At 47.4% G+C, this 19717-nt stretch overlaps 1 protein-coding gene across 1 annotated transcript in view; it reads left to right on the top strand.

The window, feature by feature from the left end:
• The window catches only part of DNAH10 (dynein axonemal heavy chain 10), a 1963751-nt gene that overhangs the window by 1457153 nt on the left and 486881 nt on the right, over nt 1-19717 (top strand). The window contains exon 58 of the mRNA XM_086942901.1: nt 16446-16627. Coding sequence (XP_086799027.1) covers nt 16446-16627 — 182 coding nt within the window. The remainder of the gene's footprint in view (nt 1-16445; nt 16628-19717) is intronic.

Below are 19717 nucleotides of genomic sequence, written 5' to 3'. Positions count from 1 at the left end.
TTTTCTGTCCCGTTAACTGGGAATAGTGCGAGAAAGGGTTCAAAGCGTACTACAGTGCCATTGAGGGGGACTTTCTACTTCTAAGATGAACTTGCTCTCCTAAGGGACAATTTACTTTTCTTCAGTAATGCTTTATTGCAACCTGCATTATTCACCCGCCCGAATTTTCAACAACCTTGTCAAGTTCTCTACCACAGCAAAGATTTTGTGTTGCAGGGCTACCACCACAAGTGAAGGACCTCCAAACAGAGGATCGTGGGCATCACTCCACCCTGGTTGTTCAATTAGTGGACCACGGTAGTAATGTTTAACATAATTTGCACCACCAGATCCATGTCAGAGGAAAGGACTGCCGGCAAGCCAAGGCAGATGGCCTTTAGTTCCAATACATTCATGATCTGAAAGAGACACGTTAGTGATAGATTCCTTACCTTAGAATATCCCCAGGCGTCAGACTGGATCCGGAAATTTTTGCGTAGCAATACCCCTACGCGCCGGTAGGCGTCGTCTGCGGCTCCGCGTCCGTCGTCGGCGTCGTGAGCGCCGGGATGACGTCGTCGGAGTACTTAGACGGCACCCATGCGCGCTGACGTCAGTTCTTCTTTTTTCCGCGCCAGCTAGCGCAGATCCGGAAGAAGCTCTACCCCCAGTCACTTTTTGACTGAAAACTTTTGATCCTTTTTGATCTTCTCTTAGTCGACTGTCTCGACTATCGGTGCCAGGGATGCCCGGGTTCAAGCCTTGTTCGAAGTGCGGCCGACTCATGTCGGTCACGGACCCCCATCGCCGGTGCCTGAAGTGCTTAGGCCTCGACCACGACGATCGAACCTGCGCCGACTGCCGGGCCCTGACGTCGAAGGCTAGGCGGGAGCGGTCCCGCAAGCGTCTCGAGCTGAGGCACTCGGCCCCGCGCCGCTCCAGGTCCCGGTCCCGGTCCCACGGGAGGTCGAGGGACAGGTCGCGAGGTCGGAGTCATCGACGTTCCGGGAGTGACCACCGATCGTCTGGTTCCAAGTCCTCAGGTAAGAGGCATGAGAGGTCGGAGCGACACCATCGGTCCTCCGACCCGCCCCGACGCTCGCTCGATGCGGCCGGGGACTCGGGCGACACCGCCCACGCGGCTCCGCGGGAGTCGCAAGCGTCGCCGCCTGCCCCACACCTTCGGGTCCTGGGCACGGCGCGTCGCAGCAGGAGGTCGAGAGGTACCTCATGGCCATGAGGGCCCCCCCTCCTCAGTCGGTTCCCGTGGCGCCTTCGGGCCGATCGGCTCCGTCTGGAGGTCCTTCCGGGTCGGGCGCTTCGGCCCCGACGACGTCGGGTGCTTCGGCCCCGGCGCCGCTGGCGACTTCGGTCCCGGCGCCGCGCGACCTCGCTGTATCCGGCTCCGGATCCGGGACCTCGCCGGTCGACCTTACGACCTCACCGGCGCCGTCCCTTCAGGTGTCGTCCCCGGCAGCCGATGTGGTTGCCGCCCCCAATGTTTCCTACGGTCCTACTCAGGAGTCGGAAGGGCGCCGCTGGGCGCCGATTCCGACGGCCTTTGGAGAATTCTATCTCCACGAGGAGGCCCTGGCTGTTGATCCTGGTCTCCAGGAGCCAGGTGACGAGGAGCAGTGGGAGGGGTCCGAGGACCCTCTGGCACGTGATTGCCAGTCAAACCAGGACTGGACATATGAGCTTGGGGAGGCCAGTGGTATTGACACCTCGCCAGACACTGGATTTACGTCGCCCCCGACTGTGGCTTCGGAGGCGGGTTCTGCTTACAGCGTAGTGTTGACGAAGGCAGCTAAGGCCCTGAGCCTTCAGCTCCCCGTCGCGGCCGTGAGGACTAATCTCCTCACCGAGGTCCTCAAACCGCAGTCCGGCTCCGCGGAGCCCCTCCTGCCGTTCAATGAGGCCTTGTGTGACGTTCTTCTGGGCACTTGGTCCAAGCCCGCCACAGGCCCCCCTGTGGACAGGAACGTGGCCAGACGCTACCGCCCGGCACCGGGCGACCCATGCTTCTTGTCCACCCATCCCACCCCCGAGAGCCTGGTCATCCAGGCCTCTAACTCCCAAACCGCATTCCCGTCGGCCCCGCCCGACAGGGAATCCAAGAGATATGAGCAGTTCGGGAAGAAGGTCTTCTCGTCTGTGAGCCTAGGGCTACGGTCTGTGAACACCAACTGTCTCTTGGGCCGCTACACCCACACTCTGTGGGACACGGTTGCGGAGGTGCTGCCACAATGCCCTGAGGAGGTCAGGGCTAAACTCAGCCAAACCCTTGCGGACGGCCGAGATGCGGCACGCTTTTCTATCCGGTGTGGGCTGGATACAACGGACTCACTGGGCAGGGCGATGGCAACGACGGTGGCGGTTCGACGCCACGCCTGGTTGAGGTCCGCCAACTTCACGGCCGATGTCCAGGCCACCCTCCTGGACATGCCGTTTGATGGCCGTCGCCTCTTCGGCGACAAGGCAGACCATGCGCTGGAACGTTTCAAGGACTCCAGGGCCACTGCCAAGTCCTTGGGCCTTACGGCCCCACGCCAGCAATCGGGTGCCTTTCGCTCCTTTCGTGGCCACGGAAGGGGCGCCCCACCACGTACCGTCAGCCACGTGCCGCAGAATGTTCAGCAACGCGGTGGCGGACGTGGGAACCGCCGTGGCGGTGGTCGGGGCCAGCGGCGAGGCCAGTCCACACCTCCCTCAGCAGCCCCTGCCTCAAAACCTTCCTAGTCCGAGTTTTCAGGCCCATGTGACGCCTGTGGGAGGCAGGGTTTGCCATCACCTCTCCCACTGGCATACAGTCACTTCGGACAGGTGGGTGCTGCAAATTGTCCGAAGGGGCTTCTCCCTCCCCTTCGAGTCATCCCCTCCATCCATGCCACCTCAATACCACCGTGTGTCGGGGGATCACTTGCAACTTCTGCAAGAGGAGGTTTCGGCCCTCTTGGCCAAGAGGGCCATCGAGCACGTTCCTGGGCCAGAAGTAGGACGTGGTTGTTACTCCCACTACTTTCTGGTACCCAAGAAGGGCAAAGGGGGCCTATGCCCTATCTTGGATCTGCGGAACGTCAACGGCTTCCTCCGGACGGAGAAGTTCAAGATGCTCACTTTGGCTCAGGTCCTGGCTGCCCTGGACCCAGGAGACTGGATGGTAGCGTTGGACTTGCAGGACGCCTATTTCCACATCCCCGTCCTGCCGGCCCACCGGCGTTACCTACGGTTCATGGTAGGCCAAGAGCACTTTCAGTTTACCGTGCTCCCCTTCGGCCTTGCCAGCGCCCCACGGGTGTTCACGAAGGTGATGGCGGTGGTCGCAGCCCATCTGCGCAGGCAGGGGGTATCAGTCTTCCCCTACCTCGACGACTGGTTGTTGAAGGCGGGCTCGCCCCAGACAGTCGTCAGCCACCTCCAGACTACGGCCGACCTCCTGCACTTGCTGGGGTTCTGCATCAATGTGCCGAAGTCACACCTGTGTCCCTCTCAAAAGCTCCTCTTCATCGGAGCGGTTCTCGACTCGGCGCAGTTTCGGGTCTACCCACCCGAACAGCGGGTTCGGGATATTCAGGCTCTGATTCCTGTCTTCAGGCCGTTATCCCGGGTCTCGGTCAGGTTGACGCTGCGGCTTCTGGGGCTGATGGCCTCCTGCATCCTTCTGGTGCGTCACGCCAGGTGGCGGATGCGGGCTCTGCAGTGGGACCTGAAGTTTCAGTGGGCCCAGCATCAGGGCAACCTGTCCGATCATGTCCTGATCTCAGAGGGCACTGCGAAGCAACTGCAGTGGTGGCTCACGGACCGCGACTGGGTCAGTGGCAGACCCCTCTCCCTACCCCAGCCGGAGCACGTAGTTGTGACGGACGCGTCCCTCCAGGGCTGGGGAGGCCACATGGGAGAGGCGGAGATCAGAGGTCTCTGGTCTCCGGCGGAGTCCCGGCTCCACATCAACCTTCTGGAGCTGAGGGCGATTCGTCTTGCACTGAAGGCATTCCTCCCCTCTGTCAGGGGGAGCGTAGTGCAAGTGTTCACCGACAACACCACCGCCATGTGGTACTGCAACAAACAGGGCGGTGTGGGGTCGTGGACCCTCTGCCAGGAGGCTCTGCGCCTCTGGCAGTGGCTGGAACATCAGGGCGTGTCCCTGGTGGTTCAACACCTGGCAGGCTCTCTGAATGCCAGGGCAGACGAACTCAGCCGCCGGTGCATGATGGATCACGAATGGCGTCTGAACTCGGACGTGGCGCAAGGTCTCTTTCGACAGTGGGGAGAGCCTTGGTTAGATCTATTCGCCACAGAAGAGAACGCGCAATGTCAGCAGTTCTGCGCGTTGGAATTTCCAAGGCGGCACTCGCTCGGAGACGCTTTTCGTCGCGAGTGGAGCTGCGGTCTGTTGTACGCCTTTCCGCCTATACCACTTCTGCCCAGAGTGCTGAAGAAGATCAGGCGCGACCGGGCCCAGGTCGTCCTTGTGGCTCCGGACTGGGCACGAAGATACTGGTATCCCGAGCTACTCAGCATGTCAGTCGATCCCCCGATTCGTCTGCCTCTTCGGGAGGACCTTCTGTCGCAGCAGCAGGGGACGGTCCTGCACCCGAACCTGTCCAGTCTCCACCTACAAGCTTGGAGATTGAGCGGCGGCAGTTGAGGCCATTTGACTTGCCTCCCGAAGTCTGTGATATCATTCTGGTAGCCAGGCGTCCCTCCACAAAGTCGGTATACGCCTGCCGGTGGAACAGATTTGTGGCATGGTGCACAGCAAAGGCTGTGGATCCTCTCTCTGCACCCCTTTCGGAAGTGCTGCTCTTTCTTCTTTCCCTTGCCCAGCAGGGCTCTGCTCTGGGCACTCTTAAAGGGTACCTTTCTGCTCTATCAGCCTTCTTGAGGCTACCAGATCAGCCTTCTTTATTCAAGTCCCCTATTGTGAGTAGATTTCTGAAGGGCATCACGCACATGTTCCCTCCTGTTCCCTTCGTGATGCCCCAGTGGGACTTGAATCTGGTTCTCACCTATCTGATGTGTGCCCCCTTTGAGCCGCTTCATAACTGCCCTCTTCGTCTCCTTACTCTAAAGACGGCCTTCCTGGTTGCCATCACCTCTGCCAGGAGGGTGAGTGAGCTCCAGGCTCTTTCTTCTTCTCCACATTTCCTGTCTGTTCATCCTGATAAGGTGGTGTTACGTACACGACCTTCCTTTTTGCCCAAGGTTGTCACGGCCTTCCACATCGGGCAGTCCATCACTTTGCCCACCTTCTTTCCACCTCCGCATCCCTCGAAAGAGGAGGAGAGGCTCCACCGTCTGGATCCAAAACGTGCGCTCTCCTACTACCTAGATCGCACACGCCAATTCCGGGTGGATGACCAACTCTTCGTTGGTTACGTGGGCGCGAAGAAGGGAAAGGCTGTGCACAAGAGGACCATCTCTAGGTGGATCATCTTGTGTATCCAAGCATGTTACTCCATGGCGAGGAAGGAGCCCCCAGCTGGATTGCGGGCTCACTCCACTCGGGCCACGGCAACGACAACTGCCCTGGGCCGCGGTGTCCCCCTGCAGGACATTTGCCAGGCAGCTACGTGGGCCTCGCTGCACACGTTCGCAAGACACTACTGCCTGGACAGTCAAGTCCGGAGGGATGGCTTCTTTGGCCGTTCCGTCCTCCAGGACTTTCTGGTGTGATATTGGTTCGCAGACCCACCACCGGGGTTGGTATTGCTGGGGTATCTATTCTAAGGTAAGGAATCTATCACTAACGTGTCTCTTTCAGATGCACAAGTTACTACTTGTGTAACGATATATCTGTAAGAGACATTAGTTAGTGATAGATTCCTTACCGACCCACCCATCCTCCCCGTTCTGCGAACCGATATCTAGGGTTAAGGTCATCCCCTTTCAGGGCCCTAGTTTCATGGCACCAGTGTTAGTTCTATCATGGCTCTGCGTATCTGGCGCGGAAAAGCTGTGTTATCAGAACTGACGTCAGCGCGCATGGGCGCCGTCTAAGTACTCCGACGACGTCATCCCGGCGCTCACGACGCCGACGACGGACGCGGAGCCGCAGACGACGCCTACCGGCGCGCAGGGGTATTGCTACGCAAAAATTTCCGGATCCAGTCTGACGCCTGGGGATATTCTAAGGTAAGGAATCTATCACTAACTAATGTCTCTTACAGATATATCGTTACACAAGTAGTAACTTGTGCTTCAGGCATGGTATTGCAGGCAAATTGTCACCTCTTCCAGGTGACTGCTGCTTCCCAGAGAGGAAGCATCCTTCACCACTGCAGCCTCTGAAGGACAGGTGTCCTCTGCAGCAGGGGTGCAGGGTGTGATTTCATCTTTCTGTGGGGGTGGTGACAGGGGGAGTCTGTAAGACCACTGTGCTCTCTCTCATGGAGTACTCGAGGGAGTTCATGGCGCACAGTCAGTATGCCTTCCAATGACTTGATACTCTGCATCCTTATTTGTTATATAATGCAGATTCAAAGGTTCTCCCTCATTTACATTGGCCAAGTACCCATGTAACCGAGGGGGCACCCCACTGAGAGCGCATGGGCACACAATAAACACCTGCTTGATCTGCATTATAAAAAAGGACTGCGGAAGTGGATGACCATTTTGTAATATAAAAGCGGCCCATGAGTACAACAAATGCTTTGAAACTTCCTGTTGCTCCTCCAGGGGACTTACACAATACATACCTTATTCGAAATCCATAGTGTTCCCTTCTGTGTTAAATGTTGAACCTTTTCTTGTACATCTTTAAAGCATATCTAAATGTAACGTTTAACCCTCATTACGAGTGGTGGATTTCCACCTGGAGCAATACTTTTGGACCTTTAATTGTGATGCACCTCTTAAAATGGTACAAAAGGGGATGGTGATGGACGGAGCATCTGAACCAATCAAACACTCACACCCAGCCAACAGATCTGGGTTTAATCCATCACCGTTCTTTAGCCCACTCCGCCACCCCAGTTCAGACATGGCCATATGCAAATCAGTCTGACCCTGTGCCTCATGGGAACAGTCCAGCCCGAACTGCAAAGCCATGCCTTCCCCGGACCAGATTCAAGCTTCCTAGGACCGGTTTATGGCATTACAGCCGTCTTCAGCCAGGCTTGCTTGAATCCAGTGGCAAAGTAAGCAAGGGACTCATGTCTGAGCATACCCTGCCAACTTATGGCGAACAAAGCAGTACAAAAGGGGGTGGTGATGGACGGAGCATCTGAATCAATCAAACACTCACACCCAGTCAACTGATCTGGGTTTAATCCATCCATTTGTACTGCACCTCTTAAAAGACACACCTCTTTGGCTGGGCTCATGGTATACAAATGCCACATACAAACATTCCTACAAGTGTCTCTGGCTCTGGAATTATCAGACCCGCAAATTCTAGACCTGAGAATTCTGTGCCTGGAGACACAAGACCTCTCGTAGCTGCTACAGGAACAGGGATAGCAGTACAGCCCAGCCCTGACCCGAGTTCTGCCGCAACATGTGAGGAGCAGACAGTGACTGTGACTTAGCTGTGGACTGCCTTTCTCCCCCCGGACTTGCTGGCTATGGCAGCCTCTTTCTGGACTTTCGGACTTGAACCTTTATGCTCCCCGCCATTTTCTTTTTCTGACTCGCTTCTTCTTCTACCTTTCTCCTCCGCCATTTTAGCGATCTCTGACCTCCCCCTCTGTCCTAGCGACCTTTCTATTGTCTCTCCTGTTGCCTCTGACACACTCCTCACTGTCTTACTCATTACTATATGCTTCCCTCTCTCGTTTGTCTCACTTTCCTGCCCTTCTCTGTCCCTCCCTTGGTGCTGTAACTGTATCTCCCCTCCGACCCCACTTAATGGAACTCTGCTTTTCTGTATATAGAGATAACTCTAATCACTAGTATATGCAGTAGACCTTTGAACTCTCTACCATTCCTATGTGACTCTTAGAGTACATCCATTCATATCCCTTCCTTATGTATATAGAGATAACTCTAATCACTAGTATATGCAGTAGACCTTTGTACTATCTACCATTCCTATGTGACTCTTAGGGCCCAATTCACAGAACTAACTTAAGACAAGATCCTAAACTTACTACTTTTGGTATTCCCAGAAGTTAGGATTTTGTCTTAAGACAGACTTAAAACAGACTTAAGACAGACTTAAGTTAGGATTCTGTCTTAAGTCTGTCTTAAGTCTGTCTTAAGACACACTTAAGACAAAATCCTAACTTCTGTGAATACCAAAAGTAGTAAGTTTAGGATTTTGTCTTAAGTTAGTTCTGTGAATCGGGCCCTTAGAGTATATCCATTCTTATCCCTTCCCTATGTATATAGAGATAACTATAATCACTAGTATATGCAGTAGACCTTTGTACTCTCTACCATTCCTATGTGACTCTTAGAGTATATCCATTCGTATCCCTTCCCTTTGTATATAGAGATAACTCTAATCACTAGTATATGCAGTAAACCATTGTACTCTCTACCATTCCTATGTGACTCTTAGAGTATATCCATTCGTATCCCTTCCTTATGTATATAGAGATAACTCTAATCACTAGTATATGCAGTAGACCTTTGTACTCTCTACCATTCCTATGTGACTCTTAGAGTATATCCATTCTTATCCCTTCCCTATGTATATAGAGATAGCTCTAATCACTAGTATATGCAGTAGACCTTTGTACTCTCTACCATTCCTATGTGACTCTTAAAGTATATCCATTTGTATCCCTTCCCTATGTATATAGAGATAACTCTAATCACTAGTATATGCAGTAGACCTTTGTACTCTCTACCATTCCTATGTGACTCTTAGAGTATATCCATTTGTATCCCTTCCCTATGTATATAGAGATAACTCTAATCACTAGTATATGCAGTAGACCTTTGTACTCTCTACCATTCCTATGTGACTCTTAGAGTATATCCATTCTTATCCCTTCCCTATGTATATAGAGATAACTATAATCACTAGTATATGCAGTAGACCTTTGTACTCTCTACCATTCCTATGTGACTCTTGGAGTATATCCATTCTTATCCCTTCCCTATGTATGTAGAGATAACTATAATCACCTGTCTCTTTTTTGTGTGACTTTACATCTTGTACATTTGCAATGTTTTCTGTTTGTATCTTTTATGTAACACATGTAATCCTAAATCCTTATGTTTTGCAACTGGTTCTTATGTAAAGCGCTCTGACACCTTAGGGTAACGTTCGCGTTATATAAAATCGCATTAAATAAATAAAATAAATAAAAATCTCACCTGTCACCCAGCTCTCTGCCTGCTCCCAATAGGAGGAAAATATAAGGGGTTTTCTACCTGGAACGGTGAAAATGCATGTAAAAGGATCCAGTATTTCTGGTTTTACAATTATTCACTATTCTGGGGAGAAAACTTTTAATTGCTGGAATTTGGTTAGGAAATACCAGCTAGAAACGTAGATTCCGGGCTTCCGGTCTCCCCCCACTAAATTGCAGATATCTCGTAATGAGGACAATAGCGGGATCACTTCCACCAGGAACTATTTTTGGAAAACCTCTCAATATTTCCCTATATAAAAGTCATGGTATTACTTTATGCTTCCAGCCTTTGAGCTAGTCAATTTAAAAAGGTGGTGTAGTAATAGGTATTCAGGGGATAGAATGTCCAAACGGACTGAAGGATCAAAAGTACCTAATATAACACTGTCACGTACACATTTCTTTCTACAATATTGCATTCTCAAATTACATGCAACCTCTAAAAAGCCTCCTCTGTATTTCCATGAAAATTGACTTATAATGATTGTTGCCTCTCTTTGTCTTTCAAAAGATCTCTTTTTTTTACTCTCCATCCTCTGCAGGCCTCTCTCTGAACACAGCTTACTTTAAGTCACATGCATTTTTGCCATAATCCCTATTTATGTATTTCTGCAAATTCCCCTCGGGAAACGTTGTTTACAACGCGGCGTTTACACCGCACAACCTTTTCCCCGCAGCTATTACAACGCAAGTCGTTACTACGACTTGCGCTGGATGGTGCTGTGGGATAAGGAATGTGTAATTTTATAGTCCAACACCTTCCCTACTTTTACGGGGACTGGTGTTGGAATATAAAATGATACAATTCCTAAATCCGCGCCCTTCAACGCAAGTCGTTGTAACAACTTGCGTTGTAAAATCTGCCTCACCTCATATCAAAGATCACTACCTCTTCTTCAAAAGTTATATCCTGGAACGTAAGAATACCTACTCTCTTGTGACTCATCTATCAATAGCGCCAACCATTTGCATTTCCATTTCACATACCCCTCCTCATCCAAAGATCACACCACAAAAACGCACCTCATTTTTATTAATTTAATCCACCTCATAGAAATTGGACTCAATGCAGGAACGCTTTCCTTAAGAGCACAGTACTAATCCCAATACCAACAATAACAACTGAAATATCTACTCACTTTCTGTTTCGGAGCAGCGTGCTGCACGGCTAAAAGCGCTTCAGTGCTCATCAGGGGTAGCAAGCGCTATACAAATACAATGTGTGGACAAAACACAGGGGCATATTACCAAGCAATAGCGATAATTATCGCTATTGCTTGGTTAGAGACAAAAATTTACCCCTGAGCTGAGGCGATTTTTACCAAAAATAAACGTTGGTATTACCAAGGTTTATCGCAAATGCGATAAAAATCGCCGCAATGCATGAATATCGCTGAAAAGTCAGCGATATTCATGCATTACCGAGCTAATGCTCTTAGCCATGTTATCCACCTCCCATTGGATAACATGGCTAAGAACTGCTCAGGGCAGGTGTTAGCTTTTGGAGATATTCGCGCTTAGCGCGAATATCTCCAAATGTTGGTAATAGGAGATAGCGATGTTAGCGACTGTTTCCAGTCGCTAACATCTTGGCACGCCCACTTTGCATCTCATTAGTGATAAATATCACTGACATGCAAAGCGGGGCCCAGATGGTCGCTATCTCCTACTAGCTGTCGCTAACTGGTGTTAGCGACAGCTAGGTAATAGGGAGATAATTTTATCTCCGCTTTCCTGGCTTTTAAAGCCAAAAAAGCGGAGATAAACCCCCTTGATAATATGCCCCACAGTGTTTAGGATATGATGAGGTATGAGGTGGCATCAGAGCAATGACTCTCCACAATGCAGTTGGAAACTTTTAAGGTTGCGCTGACAACTTTGAGTCCTTTTTATTCCTTCATCTAGAAGTAAAACGGAATACATCAGCTAAAATGTATTAATTCAAATTCATATCAATAAACTCGCAGTTTTTTAAGCAAATAGTTAAGCATTCTTCTTTTAAAAGTACGTTCTTTTATGCCGCTTTGTTCCTTCCACCTCCTTTTATTTAAACCATGTCCTGCTTTTGTATTTAATGCTTTAAGTCACAAGCTTTATTATTATTTTTTTTTACAATGATCCCAAGGCACATGTAAGTATTGAAATGTGAATTGTTAGAGTTTTTCATTGAGGTTTGGACTGCTGTGATTTCTCGCATGGTTTTATTTTCTTGAAATACGTTTTTTCCCTTTTTGATCATTTCCATGAAATTGTGTCTGCTCTCTTATTTCTGCAATGATGTTTTATTGAAATGCATGCCACAATCTCAGCATCATTACAGTTGTTCACGACAATGAACTGGTCAATAAATCGACGAGTAATATTATCTTGGTTAGTTGAGGTGATGTTCAGGTCATTGGGGTGCAGAATTAGTATAGGCAAAACATAAATAACTTGGCCCATTTTCATTGAAGCCCTTTTTTTAATATTTACTGGCATCATCTGCTTCCCCCGTGCCAGTTGATTATCAGAACATGTCCTCCCTTGTAAAATGTACACCCGTATTGTACTGTAGATTCATATGAGTGGTCCTATACCTGGCTGAGCACATTTACGCTTAAGCTATACACATTCTTCTGTGGTACTCAGCCCGCTCTGCTTTGAAACCAGCCGGTGCCACTGCTGAGCTAATACACACTGCACAGGTGTAGAGTCGAGCTGGCATTGTCCTCCATTCAAACGGGCACCACACGGGGTCATTTGTGGAAATCCAGGAATGCTTCCAACATCTAAAGACTCATATATTGCTAAAGCAACCATCTACATTAACCCAGATACTGCTGTCCAGGTACAGTCCTAGACTAGAGGTTTACAAAAAGCAACGTATGTACAAAACACAGACAGGAGTAAGCAGACAGATGGGCTAAGTTAAACCATTAAACTTTAAGCTTTGTTCCATGGTCCATTGATGGTCCATTAGACCATCAGTTTGCGCTTTATGGGATAACATGTTTTAAGATGGACAGTAGCAGAGCTATTCTTAAACTTAGGGCTTATTGGTAAAGATTTTAGAAGGACACTTGGGGCCATATGTATCAAAAAGTAATTTAGCGATTCTCAAATAGCGATTTTTTGCGAATTGCTATTTGAGAATCGCAAAATGCTATGTATGTAGGATTTGCAATAAATTTTGCGAATCCTACATATTCCTTAATTGCGAATCTCAAATTGGAATTTGCATTTAAGGAATACCTCCCCATTCATTCCTATGGGCCTCGAGGCCCATAGGAATGAATGGGAAGACGTTCTCAATTTGCGATTAGCAATTAGCGAATCGCAAATTGAGAATGCAATTTCAAGGGTGCAAGGGTGTCAAAAGGACACCATGTTGCACCCCTGAAATAAGCATGGGTGCACATGTGGCACACATGCAAGCCCTAAAGGCTTGTATGTGCTTCACATTGCACTTTGAAAAATGCAAAAAAGTGCATTTTTCACGGAAATCGCAAATTACCACCAACTTGAAGTTGGTGGTAATTTGTGATTTCTTAAGGCCAAATTGCACTTTTTTGGTGCTTTTTACATTGCATTTAAGGAATCGCAAAATTTGCGATTCCTTAAACGCAATTGCAAAATAAGGAATCGCAAATTTTACAGTTCCTTATTTTGCACGCAGATGTGCCTCATACATACGACAAAGCAAAATTGCGATCGCAAATGCCGAAATTCTGTGAATTTCGGCAATTGCAATTGTAATTTTGCTTGATACATATGGCCCTTAGTGGATTGATTTTACTGTTTGCACTGTTGCTGTTATTAATGAGGATTTGAGAGTGGCTGCTTTGAGATGGAGGCTTGATTTAGAAAGTAGTCCAGCTCACTTGGAACCAGGGGATAAAAGAATACACTCCAGCTCTATGTCGATCTCTGTCTTTTGATTGTGAATTTCTTGATTATAAATGATTGCATTCACAATACATGGAGGTAGAGTTGAGGGAACGGGGTGGGGATCTGGCTACAAACTCAAAATGGATTCATCCATGTGACTCAGTGGTTGATGTAACTTTACAATGACGTACAAAAACAATCCTTCAAGACCCTTCCCACTATGGCCATTAGATTTTGATGATAATCACTTACTCGCGGGTGAGTATGGATGATGGCTCAGTTACTGTTGATATTTTCCACCCCAAAAAATTCTCATATATTAATGGTTTGCAGAATAATATATTTTTGAACTGAAATGTGTGAATATGGTTACCTTCTTTTTTTATTGACATTTCTGGGGAGGGTTTCCTCAAACATCGTCTTCCTCCTTTTACAGCTCCAGTGTAATATCAGTTGAGCACTCTTCCCATCCCAGTTTTCCCTTTGCGCTATATGCTAGTGACTCTTGCCATAGTTGCTACCATTTTCCAAGTGATGATTTCCTTCAACAATATTCCAAGGGAGTTTCTGCAAACTAGAAATTTACACTACAGAGATGAAATTTTTAGACCCCATCCACTTCTCTGTATTTTGATTTTTACATGCATGTACCTTTATTGTTGTTTTCGGAAGCTTACGCATAAGCCAATGCCCTGCCCTGTCGATGCCGCCTCCCCTTTGTCCTCAGCGCCATGAAACCGCTTGGTGAACACGCGCTTAATAAGTACCTTTTACATAGCATAACATAACACATGTATTCTTCAGCACTGCTCTGCACCGCATCTGTGACTGCTCCAGTTAGGATCACTCCTACTTTCATTCCATTGTGGAGCTATTGCTTTAAAACAAACAAGGCTATTTTGCCTACAAGACATGTAACTGGCCGTCATTCCCTTACCATTCGAGCTTAAGTATTGTTCACAAAACACTTCATTTTTTGGAGCTATTACTATCACTGACAAGCACCTGGCTAGGCAGTCACATTTGGCATTCCTTTGTTTCAAAGTCAGATTGCTATTGGACGGATAACTCCAAAATGGTATCTAGTAGTGTTTAACTTTTCCATGCCCCTAAAGGCGCTGAGGGAGCAATCCCTCAAGCCCCTCGCCTCCTGACCTCAGACGACCCTGCAATGCTTAAGATCTCGGTCACGTGGAAAGTCCTGGGATCATTAGCGGGGCCAGATCCGGTGGTTGTCGATACATTTGAGGTTGTTAGGGTTGTCCCACAAGCACAAGAAGTCGAAGAAGTTCTCAACTTTGCTGTTGAAGACTATTGAGGCGCGGGAGCGCCGACACTCAAGGCTTTGCTCTTCGGCAGAGCCTTAGTATTTCACACCAGGCTTAATTCTCATTGGGACTCCGCAAATCTGGCTTGGAAAATTGCAAAAGTAACTGCTGTCAGCAAGCCAGGGTGGCTCCTATATAGGTACATAGAATGCCATTTCCGGCATAGATGATGCCAACAGAGCATGCAGGAGTACTGCTAAAAAACATCCGGATCCAGTCTGACGCCTGTGGAATTTTCTAAGGTAAGGAATCTGCGGCTAGATCGAGTCTCTACCATGTACAGCATTACCAAAGGTACGTAACTTGTTCTTTAGAGCTTGAGGAAGGTAATCTACATCTCCTCTCTACATTTTAAAATGTACAACTATGCTGATGGCATGCAAATCTTTCGGATACATCAGATTTTGCCTCCTGTAGCTTCGGCTAACACCTCCAAGCAGTTGACAGCAGGATCATAATTAAACAGCTCAAGTGAAGTACATTAAAAACTGAGATACTTGCATGCTGTGAATAGACCTACTACCACCCTTCCACGATCTGGCCAAATGAACTTTGTCCACCAAACAATGCTTCAACAAAAGTGAAGAAGCCAGGGTGAATATTAACTCCAATCCCTCTCCACAATCATAAATCGAGTTACCCAAGAATCTTTCTACATCATGCTTTCCCTTTTCTTATGCTTCCATACCTAAGTTTCTCTCAAAGAATACAAGCCACAATTGCCTTATTGCTTTTACACGTCAACCAAGTCACATGTTGAAGGCATGTTTTGTATGCCATACATAATCCATAATGCAGCTGTCAGACAACTCCTTAATCTAATATCTGAAATCTCAACTCGCCAGCCTTCCCACCTTCATACTGGCTCTCTTTGGTTATATGTACCACCTCTAACGCATTTTGTATCATACATCAAGTCATCCACATTACTAGCCCACTCTTCTACTAACATAATATCCACATCTATCCCTAACCTAGATCACTATGCTTTAGGTTGGTTCCACTCTTGATTTGCATGTTCAATAACAAGCATTCACAGGTCAAACCTCTTTCACATTTATACTACTAAGTTCTGGCCTTTTTCTTATAACAATTAGACTAATCGAAAACCAATTTGAATTTCAGAGAATGTTAAAAACATGGCTCTTTCAATTCATATATTTGAAGACTAGACAATTCCTGAGAAGATATTGTACTTGTATGCACAACCATGCTTATTTCCACACTCCATGTGCAGCTCAAAACACCATGACCGTATACAATCTCAGACCCTAATGCATCTCCCCATATTTGCCATTTTAGCCAAACCATGACCCCCACCCTATCCACCACACACTCCAAAAAAGCTACCAGGGGCCCAATGTGAATCAGAGCAATTCAAACAAAGTGAACAGTTCTGTGTTTCCAATTCTGTTCCCACACTTCTAACACATATGTGTCTTTGTATGGGTATTTACGCACGCAGACCTTATTTCTTGCTATCATTATTGTAACACATTTAGAATGATAAGCACCGTCTATAACAAGAATATATAGTGGAAAAAAAGAAATACATTAGCAGTCATGTTTCGTAGAAGATCGTCACCTTACTTTCTATCCCACTTCTTCAATTGATCTCTTCTTGGCATGTAAGCATAATCTGTTTGGCAAGGAGTAGTTACACTTTAAGTCTTTCTCCCCAATCAAGTTGACTCTTTCATACCAAATGATGTAATTCTTGCTGCAACACCCAACTCAGACTTCTCAGCAATTTACTTTCGAAAAGATCGTAGTTTGTGCCGAACACATTTCTCCCCTTTCCTCAGTTCTTCCTACTGCTAAAAATGGCACCATCTATAAAACTGAATGTGTGCCACAAAAAGTTGTAAGTATTTTCTTGCTTCTATGTAATGTGTCCTATAGAAACATTCTTTGGATTCACTTCTCTTGTCTATTGAATACTTCTCTGTTATTTTTTTATTCTTAGGTCCTTTGCTAAACCACCAAGGGCAGTGCAAATTGTCTGTGAGTGCATTCTTGTGATGAGAGGCTATAAAGAGATCAACTGGAAAGCAGCCAAAGGAATGATGTCCGACCCCAATTTCCTAAAATCTCTCATGGACATAGATTTCGATTCTATCTCTCAGAGTCAAGTGAAAACTGTGCGAGGTAGGTCAAGTTTGTATTTATTTGCAATATGTGCCTTACAGTAAGTGTTGCATGTTGAATGGTCCCCAAGAGGAGTAATCATACACTCTCCAGTTAAATTATCCTTATCACCCCATTTCACAGTGCTATATTGAGTCTTGGTGCTTTGCACTTATTTGACCTTTCCAGCACAGACTTCCTTGCCTGGGTAGACTGACTAAAATGTTTGCTACCTGTGGAATTGTGCTGGGTGAGTTTGCACCCACATGCTGCGTCTATTCTCCTGGAAAGGTTTATGGTAGATGTAGTTCAGGTGACGCATATTTAATTTTTTTTGCATTCACATATTTACTTAGTCATGCTTGTTATCTGTGACCAGCATGTGTATCTAAAACACAATTAAAAACAAAATATATGGTATCACTATCTGTCAAGAATAGCTTCAAGATCATATTTTACCTCAATGTTAAGGCATTCAACATCAAGGCGTTCAACCTCAAAGCCCTCAACATCAATACATTCAATGTCACCCCAAAGAACTACTCATTAGTGCAAAACTCACAGACTGAGTTCCCAGCGTTTTGATAGTGCTGTCTGGCGTTCCTGAGGCCCATAAGTTCCTCTTCAAAATACTCTGACGATCAAGCCAATTACAGGATCATCACAACAAAGACCTGTATCTCCTTCAAGGATATTCTTTCTGCCAGTAAAAAGGTCAATTCTTCCTTGTGATGAGGCTCAAGGCACCAGACCTCAGAATGCATCTACTGCGGACAATCCTGTTTCACACTGATTAGTTCTTTGGCTATGAACATTGCACTTTTCAAACCTGTGGCTTTAATTCAGTGAAGATATCCTCACATATTACATCACTCATGACATCTTGTATAACATCATTGTTTTTTTTAAACATCTGTTTATTGAAGTTTGTTAATATACATCTGCTTGTACATTAAATGTATAACTTGTTCATTCATATACATGGTTTTAAGCAGTTCTACTGGTCAATTGTTGTTCACAGCTTTGCATTACAATTCGTGATCATCCTCTATACACATTGTGCATTACTACAATGAGCTTACCTAGTAGGTAGTACTGGGTATTGTCCGCCTGTATTCGCTAGAGCTGATGGTTAGAGATTGTGCAACAGATACAAAAACTGCTGGGCATTTTAGTATGTTCGTACTATAACTCTTGTGCCCCATTACATATACATAATGCTGCAGGGCATTACAGGTGTGGCTTAAGGTGTTTCCTGTTCAGTGCGTTTGGCAGGCTTCACTTCACTTGTTGTAGAATACGGGGGGTCTACAGGTGACTCTTCTTTCTCAATAACCCACGTATCTCCTCTGTGTTGTATGGATATGTGCAGGGTTGTTGCATATGTATGCGTTCGTATCGTCGAGACTCAGACCACTCTATGCTTACCTCTGCCCAGTAATTCCACAGGCACAGGAGCTCAAAGTGCCAATTACAGATGTGTAGAGGAAAAAAGGCCCTACTAGTCTATCAACTGCTAGTAGGAGGGACTAGTTGTGCGTTCAAGTCTAACATGACACTTCTGGGGGAAGCGGAGATTGCATCCCCATTGCTGTCCTCCAGTGATCCATATCATTTCTGTACCATAATCTCCCATTGCATCCCAATAGGCACTTTGCGGAGGCCCCGGGTATCTTCTATATGGAGCGCCTTACTCTCTGCCCTAGCCCACACCAAGAATGATTGCGTCCATGCTGGTATTGCCGGGAGGTCTGGCCTTTTCCATCCCCTTGTTATGAGACGCTTAGCAGTTAGCATGCCAAGGTCAAGGAAGCAAGAGGTTGCCTGCAGTTTCTTGCCCCTGGGGTGAAGGTGCAGTGTACACTCCTCCAGGTGGCAATCAGTGGTCGGCCCTAGTATTTTGCAGACTCGCCTCCCGAATGGGTGTAGAAAGGTGCAGTGTCACAGCATGTGTAATAAACCAGCTCCCACTTGTTTGCATCTAGGGCATGCCCCATCTGTCCAACCATAACATTTGTTAATTCGATCAGGAGTGAGACAGCCCTCTGGATTATGTAGTGTTGTAAGAGTTTAGAGTGTGCATTGCGTGGAATGTACGTGAGACTAAGCAGTATTTCTGGCCATTCCTTGTCTGCACATAGCTGCCCCTTATTTGCCTCCCACTTCTGTCTAACTGAGGTCATTGGTGGAGCTGTGTGAAGCCGAAGTGATTTAGCAAACCAGCTGGTGTGATGGCTGCCCCAACCTATAACGTGGGGATATTGTATAGTACAATGCATGGGCTGTTCCTGACATTCATGTCACCCCAATGGACACTCAGTGTTGCCAAGATTACACAGTAAAGTAGGACTTGACCAGGTGACATTCCGTATGCCTCCACCAGCTCCTCAAATGGAGTGAGCGCCCCGTCCTGGTAGAGGTCCCCCGGTTTCTGCACCCCTGCATGTAGCCAGTTGTCTAACCTCGCAACCATCTGCGGACCATCTCTGGTAGGCGTACCCTGCAGCGGTAATGCCAGGGCATATGGTGTCACTGCTCGCGTAATGTACAGGCTCCTACGGTAAGCTTTGTATGCAACCTGCAGCAGCAATTGATCAAGTGGACGACGTCCGACGATGGAATAAGCAAAGCATGTCCCCCACAGGCCATGTTGGGCCCACCATGGAAGTGCCAGCCAGTTGCAGACCCGCTAGCCACCTGGCCACCTGCTGGAGCTGCGAGGCCAGATAATACTGCTCCATATTAGGGACCGCTAGGCCCCCCTGTCAGCTGGGAGATAAAGCTTCGCCAGAGCAACCCGGCAGTGGGAACCGTTCCATATAAATTCCCATAGGACAGTTTCTAATTTCCGACATATGCTTGGGCCTACATAGACGGGTAGGTTTGTGAAGTGATACAATAGTCTGGGGAGCACCACCATCTTCACCAGTGCAATGCGGCCTGCAACTGATAACTGGAGAGTGCGCCAGAAGATCATCTGCGAACGCAGTGCTGTCATTGCTCTACCTATATTTACCTCCAGCAGGTCCTCTTGACTATGAAATATACAGACTCCAAGGTATCTGAACGTTACAGATCGCCAGGGTATACCTATGTCACGAAATAACAATA

This window comes from Lissotriton vulgaris, chromosome 11, assembly GCF_964263255.1.
Source record: "Lissotriton vulgaris chromosome 11, aLisVul1.2, whole genome shotgun sequence".
Lineage (NCBI taxonomy): Eukaryota > Metazoa > Chordata > Amphibia > Caudata > Salamandridae > Lissotriton > Lissotriton vulgaris.
This window is presented reverse-complemented; position numbering and strand designations above follow the sequence as displayed.